This window comes from Stegodyphus dumicola, chromosome 5 (genome assembly GCF_044657685.1).
Source record: "Stegodyphus dumicola isolate Sdum_Otavi_A_Nest chromosome 5, ASM4465768v1".
NCBI classification, from domain to species: Eukaryota; Metazoa; Arthropoda; class Arachnida; order Araneae; family Eresidae; genus Stegodyphus; species Stegodyphus dumicola.
In genome coordinates this window covers 56,922,655-56,932,186 of record NC_140772.1, presented here as the reverse complement: position 1 = coordinate 56,932,186, position 9,532 = coordinate 56,922,655, and the positions used below count along the sequence as shown (strand labels likewise).

Below are 9,532 nucleotides of genomic sequence, written 5' to 3'. Positions count from 1 at the left end.
TCAATAAAGAGTTATGTAATGGTGAGGCTGTAGACCATGTATGGCTAATATATTCTCCATCACAAAGAAAAGTATAATTTTTCATATGTAAATTGTTTTCATCTACCAGTTCTGCATTCAACACTAACAGATTCAATGACTGGAAGTACCTCACAACATGAAAACTCACCTAAACACAGAAAATGTATGATGAGCTACGACAGTCATTTACAATTATCTAATCATGTAGATAGCCAAATTATCATACAATTCAATGATGAACGTGTTGGAATTACTGGAAAGAAGTGCTGTTATAAAGTTCTTAGCATCAAGAACACTGCCTTTCAGAGGAGAAAATGAAACTATTGGTTCAGTGAAAAATGGAAAACATTTAGGTATTTTGGAACTCCTAAGTAAGTTTGATCCATTTTTGGATGAAAATATCAAAACGTACAGCATTTCTAGAAGTTATGGCATCAAAAGTCCTGGCAACTATCATCACTGAAATACTAGAAAGCTAAGTATTACTCTGTCACTGTTGATTTTACCCCAGATGCCATTCATGCCAACCAACTAACATTGGTTACAATGTTGACTGACAATTAGACTGCCTGTCTAATTTACAACACACAAAAATGCAGTAAAAATACATGGAAGTATTTGAACTGTTTTGGTTTCTTTGAAAATATCTGCAACTTGGATGAGAGCAAAATTAAAACAGCATGTGAGAAAATATCAAATTTTTTTATAACAATGTTCATGGAGAAGAACTGAATTTGGAATGTCAACATTTCAAGTCATATCTAATCATTGATGGTGGAAAAAACTGAAGGAAAACCAAAGAGAAGCCATGGAAAAAGGAAGATTCATAAGAAATACAAGTTTACAAATGCGGGTGAAGATGAAGAATAGTTGTTGGATGAGGATATTGGGATTGGTATCAACACACTCTATACATACATGTATAATGAAATACTATTCACAGTATTCACTAATACTGAAATATTAATAAGAATTTTCTTGTCGATGATGATTATTAATGCGAGTCGTAAGCATTAACTTTCAAAATTCAAACTGGTCAAAAATGAATTGAGAAACTGTATGATTCAATTTTGTTTGAATAATTTAAGTTTGACGAGTACTGAAAATGAAATATGATTAACAGTTGATTTTGAAGAGATAATTAATGATTTTGCAAATTTAAAATGTAGAAAACAAAATTTCTAAGAAAACTTCATTTTATTATAAATTGTTTTTATTAAACCTTACATTTAATGAAATAAAAGGGAAGCAGGTGGGGCTTACTTTTGCTTAGGGGCCCAGGGCCTCAAGAAGTCTTAAAATGTCCCTACCAGCCAATACGTAAATATCAAAATAATCTTATTTTCTTTAACTGCAAAAGGAGTTTTTTCAGATATCATATTACAGGTAAATAAGCATTTTCAATTTTTCAGAATAGATGGTGAGCTTTCAGTATCTCATGAAAAGTATTTGAATAAATTGTAAGCAATTTCCTTAATGCAGTCCTAGGATTCAATTAAAATTATTTCTATTATCATTTCAAGCTGACCGGCTCATTCCTTTATGCATTTAAACTAATGCTCAGTTTGATGAGTTTGACCATTGACAAACACAAAGTAAGTTAAACTTAATTTGAACATCACAGACATTACTTTAAAATTTATCGAATTTTTTTAAAGAATTTAATCTTTTTCATCCCTTTTCTTTTTAGGTAATTTGTTTGCAAAATGTAAGTAAGAAACTTAATAAATAAATATTTAAGCTGCAGCTAGAGAAATCTACAAAATTAAAACACTGTATGACTGAAAAGTGCATGCAACTACACTAAAATGTCAATGCAAATAAATGAAAACAGAATACAACACTAATAGTCTGATTATGCAATCCTATGACAAATTTAAACAAAAGTTCATTTGTACTCGTATTTCATTTCTAATGAATTATTCAGAAACATTAGTATAAAACAAGAGGTATCATATAATAATAATCAAGATCTTTTATTAAAATAATGACACAGTTATAATATTTCAACAAATTTTAATTTAACGTAAAATTTTTCTTATATTTTATAGGAAAGCTTGATAAAAACAATTTTATCAGTAAATAATTGAATATAAACAAATGCCACTTTTGAACATAATATTTCATTACACTAATTTTCACTCAGACCCATGCTCATCTCTCCATTTCATGTATTTTTCTAATAACTCTGATGTAGCTGGTTTCGTTCTTTTTATAGCAAGGAAGACATCAGAAATTTTTAGAGGCTCAATGAAAATTCTTCCTGAAGGAATTTTGCCTAAAAGTAAAATTTATACTTTCAATGAAACAAATATGTATTAAAACATAACTAATTTATTATACAATATAATAACATGTGAAATATAAAAAATACAGTTTTTATATAACAATCTTAAAATAATAATAAAGAACATGCTACTAATTTCAATTGCCTATTTTTATACTTACATCACAAAGCATTAAGTTTAGAAAAATAATTTTTTAATTTTTAATACCTGAAAATAATAAGTTCAAGAAAATATTTGAAAGTATTATTACATAATCTTTTAATATGATGCAGTGATGCTTTGAGAAATGCCTGCCATTGTAGAATGCTCAGCGACTATTTCATAGGTTATTAGAAATGTCTTTTATTATTAGACTGACATCAGAAGTATTATTTACTCAAAACTGCCAATTTCATATAAATAACATTTATTAATTTTAATAAAGTTTATGCAGTACTACCACCATACATCTTTAGAGAATACATTTGAAAACTTACAGCAGATACATATAATATTATATGCTATACAAAACATGGTATTCATGTGATGCAAATAATGTTATAAATTTTAAATGATAAATCATGCACAGTGTAATATAAAACACAGTTCAAGATTTAAAATCTTCAGGATTTTGGCGGTTCCAAGCTTCAGAATTTTACATCATTGATTTAAATCTAGTAAATGGCATGTAGAAATTATAAAAATATGAAAGAGTGACATAATGAAGTATTTATATCTTTTCGGGAAAAAGAACAACTACACCACCATCTCTAACAATAATAATAATAGTAATAATAATAATGATGATAATAATAGCTCAATATTAACCTTGTTTGTTGTTGTAGTAATTTGTTGTTGGTCTTGTCCATATTATATGGAACAATGGTTGCCAGAACCTACTCCAATGAGAGGTCAACCTTTATTTTGCTTGATTAAATAAGTCTTTCAACAAAATTGTCTAGGAGATTTCACCACTTTACATTAATTTTATACAGACACAAATTCTTATTCAGTTACAAAATTCCATTGTTCAAGCCCAGTAACTGCCAGACTGAGAATCCTACTAAATAGGCAACTAAAATTTTTCTATTCCATCAACCTCTTTATTACTTTATTCACTATTGGTGACAATATTTTCTGGATTTAAAAATCATACTCCAGTTTTTCAGTATCTGTTAACTGAGTCATGATTGGGCACAGTCATGGCAATAAGGACTTCAGTTATAGTGTCTTCATTTTGTATTTCCTCACATATTCTACTAATAATAAAATTTCACGGTTGTTTTCCATTACAGCCATACCACTTTATGCTTTATTTGTTGCATATTTCTTTGTTGTCAGGCTTCACTTTGGTTTCTTTCTCGACATAACCATGCTTCTTGTGTAATCATAGTTGACATTATTATTTTTTTTCTTTTTTTTTAAAACTGAAATGGATTTTAATGATTTGGGATTTGCCAACAGATGGACAAGCAGTTGTCATATTTCTCCAAGAAGGAGTTATTCTGCAAAAAGAAAGACTGGGTTTGAATAACAATTAAATTAAAATATGATTTGAAGCTGAAATGGTGATGTTTTATGGATTTCAGATCATACTACAGTTCTTGTTGTCTGTTAATTAATTAAGAACATGAATATTGTCATCACAATGGAAGCCTTCAGTTATATCATTTTCATTTAGCATTTCTTCCCATATTCCATTAACCTGAAAATTTCATTTTTTACTAGTGATATTCAAAAAGTTTCAGATTTGCACCTATTATCATCATCATGAAATATGATAGTTGGCTATAATTATGCCACACATTTTTAAAGAAATATACAGACATATCCTCTCATGATCTTGCAATGCTTCACACAGCAGATTTTATATCAAAACATTTCAAGAATTTCTAGATGGTCTTACTGTTGTATTGATTTTAAATATAGTGCTTTATAATTGCTTTTAAAGGTGTGCAAAATTTTAATATGCATTGACTAAATGATGGATGAGCATTTTCAAGGAAAGAGCAAAATTAACAAGCTGGATCAAATCAAAAAATTAAGAAATAGCACAATCTGCAATACTGAACTTAAGTTCATCACTCTAATTCTTTCTTCCTTCCTTCCAGCTATGCTGACATTCAGACGAGATTAAGGCCTTTAGAGACCCTAAACACCTGAAAGACCTTTGGTATCCCCACATATATTTACAGTAAGTATAATGCCTTTCTCCAGGTCTTGGTTTAGCTGTCCCATACATTATATTAAAAGAACGGCAATGAGAAATTTTTACGATGCCCGTTTTCTTTGATGGCCTAAGCATGTACTTATTTAGCTTAATGGTTAATACAGCCCTGCTGATATTCCACTTCAAACAAACATGGGTATTTAGATTTCATGCATATCCCCTAAACCATTCAAGGGTCAAAAATGAAAAGTTTTAAATACAAGTTTTTAATACAAAACAACATGCAAGATTATTCAGTACTATTGTATATAGTGATATTTCCGAATAATAGAAATTTCAGCCAATCAGGAGAAAAATTGATTTAAGGCATACTTACTTTTTCTTTAGCATTGTATTCTCTGTTACTACACTGTGTGAATATCATTACGGTTACTGGACATCTGTATTTTGAACATTGTACTGTATTATCAACATAAAAAAAGTACAGGACTCCAGATATCCAGATTAACTGGAATCATCACACTCAGCATGAATAATTAAAAATGTTAAATGATTAGAATTTCCCCTCTGCAAACCAAGTACATTATTTACTGCAATGCAAGTAAGGGTATTTTCCCCCCTTTATTTAATGCATTTTATTTCAACAAAGGTCATATGATAAAAACACAAAATGCCAAAAACTAAATTAATAGCCCTTCTGGGCAAATTGCCCCTTTGGGCTAAAAATAAAAAATGTAAAAGGGTTCAGCCTTTAAAGGTCACCCATATGAACTCTTTTAAAGTTATTATCCTGATAAACCATATTATACTTTAAAAGTGAACAATATTGCACAGGATGAGACTATACTACAGTCATTTTCATTATAACAATCCCTCATTACAATGAGTTTTTCTGTATTGCTGAAAGAAGGTTATAAAGAATGCGGACTAAATGTAACAAAACCACAAGACAAAAATAAAAAATATCTTGCAATATTTAAGAATAATTTTACAATAATAAATAAAATAAAAAAATTTCGAAAGCTTTCAGATTTTATATTATGCCTAAAGGGGCGTTTTTTTAACGTTTTGTGTCTTACTTTTATTTATTAAATATCATGTTTTTTGCACTTAAACCATAAAATTCAATTCAACAGCAATATAAAAAAATATTTAAAAGATGATACCTTTAGAATTTCTGATACACAGTATCGCATGCTGGACATAAAATTGTCCCCCCGTACAGTGTTGTCATTGCTTGCTTTAAAATGATTGAGTTTCTTAATCAAAAACTCATAAATGCTTTACAAGATATGAAATAGATAATAAGACAAATTCCAGATTTGGGCTTCCAGATGCCCATATTCGGGTGGAGACGTATGTGATTCAAAATTTGACGGCTGCAGGTACTGTTGTTTTATCACAATGAGAGAAACATACATACATTTATGCAGATTCTTCATTATTTCATTTCTTTAAATATAATACTAGACTCTAATATCTGGTGGCAACAATTTAAAAAGTGATTCGCCATTTATAGTGAATCAACGCAAAATGCCAAAAACTAAATTAATAGCCCTTCTGGGCTAAAAATAAAAAATGTGAAAGGATTTAGACTTTTAGGTCACCCACATGAACTCTTTTAAAGTATAATATGGTTTATCAGGAGAGATTATCAACAGAGATGGCCCAAGTGGAATAGTAAAAGATTTTATAGGCAAATTTACATTACTCTAACATGGGAACATTATATTTCTTTAAGTGAAAAAATACATAATGTAATTCTACAAAAATATTTAACATTTATATTTAAATGAATCAGATTAAAAAGTAATACTAATTGTTCGGTGTCTGAAAGAGTATTGCTTGGCAGCATTGTTTTACGCCAAGCAGAGTTTGGCTTTAGTATAACCCTAAAGTTATTTCATTTTTGCCTTATCAGTATGTATGATTTCTGACTTGATGTAAGAGCATATGGTTGCTCGCTTTTAGCTAGGTTACATAGGTAACTATAAGCACATGCGTGTGCTAGTATTCAATAATGTTGTTTTTGTTAAAATAAATTTGTTATTGTTAATTTTACAGTCCACTTACTGAAGTTAAGTTTCATTAACTAATTTGGAGCTATCTTCGGCAGGAACACTAATTTTCTTAAAAACAGCGTCTATTGCTTTTAAATAGCTTAGTTTGTCAATGAATAACAGACAGATTAAATTTTAAATATAAATATCATGCATTTTGCCAAATGGCAACAAACATGAAAGAAAAGTGAAATACAAAATCGTGTTTTGAGACTAATAGCTCTTTCGGGCTAATAATAATACAATAAATAAAGAAATATATTAAATAAATAAAGAAATATATTAAATAAATAAAGAAATATATTAAATATATAAAATAAAGATTTAATGTTATATAGCGAAACAGTGCAAAATTAAAAAATATCATGTTAGAATAAGAAATTGAAAAAGCACCATCTTTACTGTTCTCTAGAGCTTTAAATGCTTGACGTATACAGTTCATTTTTGCTTCTTTACAGATAAGTTCAATGTCTGCAGCAGAATAACAATTTGTAGCCTTGGGAAAAAAGAAAAGAAATTACCACATGAATAGTATATGTTAAATCTACAAAATAAATTATGATATATTCAGAATAGCATAAATATACAAGATGATTCTTAATACCATCTTCAAGTTTTGAAAATTTAAGAGTCCTGAAACCATAATAAAGCACCCTCCCCATTTTGAACGTACTTTGCAAGTGTTTGCTATTTGCATCCTAGGTGATCCGGCAGACTTTGATTTGAGCTGACAATTCTGGTGACCCTATTGGTTTTGCACTGTACAAGCAGCTAGGCTGTGAGCTTTTGCACTTTGTAAAAACTGTCTTACCTATAGGTACTTTTGTTTGATATTTCATTTGGAATCTATTGAACTATCACAACAAACTTCCATCAAACAAATTTTATAATGCAATGAGCTTTGTGTTCACCAGTATATACAATGCTTACATTATCCTGTCGCTTAGTGGCTAAATCTACACTATATATTCTCCAATATCTGTAAATATATGCACTTTTTTCCTTTATTAGCACAAAGGGTGTTAGCCTTGAAGGGCTATTAATTTCGTTTTGGCATTTTGTAGTATTTAAATATAAATGGCTTTTCACTTTTCATATTGTTGCCATCAAATATTATCGCCCTGCAAAGGAAAAAAATATTATAAAGTATATTTTCTTTCTTTACAGGGCGATAGAATATATATTTAAAGATATGGAGATATATATTTATTGTGTAAACATATATAAAAATATATATTTAAAGAAATAAATGAACAATCTTCATAAATGTATGTATGTATGTTTCTCGCAATATGATAAAACAACGGTACCTACAGCCATCAAATTTTGAATAACGTATTTCTCTACCCAAAGATGGCATCCAGAAGCCCAAATTTGGAATTTGTTTTATTACCCATTTTATGTTTTGTAAAGCATTCATGAATTTTTTATTAAGAAACTCGATGATTTCAAAACATACAATGACAACACTGTATGGAAAAAAAAAAAAAAAAATATCTCCAGTGCACAAGACTGTGTATCAGAAATTCTGAAGATATGCTCTTTTTAAATTATTTTGTGATATTGCTGAATTGAATTTTATGGTTTAAGTGTGAAAAACACAATATTTAATAAAGGTAACACACAAAACGTTAAAAAAAAAAAAAGCCCATCCCCCAATATAAAATCTGAAAACTTTCGGATTTGTTTTTTAAAATTTTTTATTACTTTACTGTAAACTTTTGAAAACTTAACAGAGCATTATGGATCTCTCTAAGTTTTCATACAATATGAAACACAGTTAAAAAAAATATTCTACACTTATGGAATAAACAAGTATTAGGTACCTAGATAATAATCGAGTACACCTAGATAGTATTCTACACCTAGGTAACGAACAAGTAAACACAAATATTTTTAAATGTCTGAAACAGAAACAGAAAATTAGCTGATATGTTCCAGTTTTATACATTTCAAATGCCATATTTCAGTAAGTTTTTTTCATATATTTCAGAAATAAAATTCCTGAAGTCTAAACTGCTGTTTAGCTTTTTTTTCTGTTAGCGAAATCATGGACGAAATTCCAAAAGCTTATTTGCCAAAAGACAGTTGTTGCTCTGCACACAGTTCAATGAAACTTTTAAAACACAAGTTAGTCATTTTTAGGTGTTAAGAGCTTCTTAATCAATTTTTAGTTAGAAAATTCACTCTCACACAAAGTAATACTCAGAACAATTATCAAGAAAATGCACAGTAGTAGTGCTACAATATTTGGAACTCCATTCTGCAGACTATATTTTTTAATAAACTGCAAAAATTGAAAGTGATCATACATCTACATTTCTGTTTTGCTTCTCAAGCAATAACAATAATGACACTCCAAAGTATACCTCTTTTAGTGAGGAACTCCTCCTTATTTATGTCATTAAGGTCATAATCTAATTGATACTCATATTTTTCCTTCAAAAGTTTCAATGGAGTAAGAAAGGTATAGCAATAATATGAAGTTATTAAAATTTCTTTGTGATTTCTTTGAGTACTTTGTCCAATGTAAAAACATATTGCACATGTTTTGCAGAAATTTAACTTTCAGATAGTTTATTCTCCCATCAATAAAATTCCGAGTTCCATACTCAAGAACCCCATTCTGGATATGAATTCCTGGGGTATTTATAAGATTCCTTGCCAGTGTGGCTTAATTTACATTAGCCAAACTAAGAAAGCCTTAAAATTTCGCGTCAAGGAACATGAAGCATATGTTAGAAAAAAGAAAACACAGAAGTCTTCTGTTGCTCAACATTGTTGGTCCAAAAATCACACTTTCAATTTTTCTGCTGCCAAAATTATTCAAAAAACATCTTCCATTGGAGAACTGGATTTTCTAGAGGCATTTCACATTCAAAAAAATCTTTCTGTTCTAGTTAACGATCCTAATTCCAATCCAAATTTGCCTTCGGCTTTTAGAGAAATTATGTTTTAGTTCTGGTTTCGCCAACAGATGGCGCCACTTGCTTATTCTTGTCCAGGCTTTCTTA

General features: G+C 29.3%; 1 protein-coding gene across 1 annotated transcript in view; it reads right to left on the bottom strand.

Moving 5' to 3' along the window:
* Window positions 1–1,976: 1,976 nt before the first annotated feature.
* Window positions 1,977–9,532, bottom strand: part of LOC118188008 (katanin p60 ATPase-containing subunit A-like 2) — a 102,536-nt gene continuing 94,980 nt past the window's right edge. The window contains exons 14-15 of the mRNA XM_085817809.1: window positions 6,912–7,014; window positions 1,977–2,299 (exon numbers count right to left, since the gene is read on the bottom strand). Of these exons, the coding sequence (XP_085673935.1) occupies window positions 2,160–2,299; window positions 6,912–7,014 (243 nt within the window). The 3' untranslated portion in view covers window positions 1,977–2,159. The remainder of the gene's footprint in view (window positions 2,300–6,911; window positions 7,015–9,532) is intronic.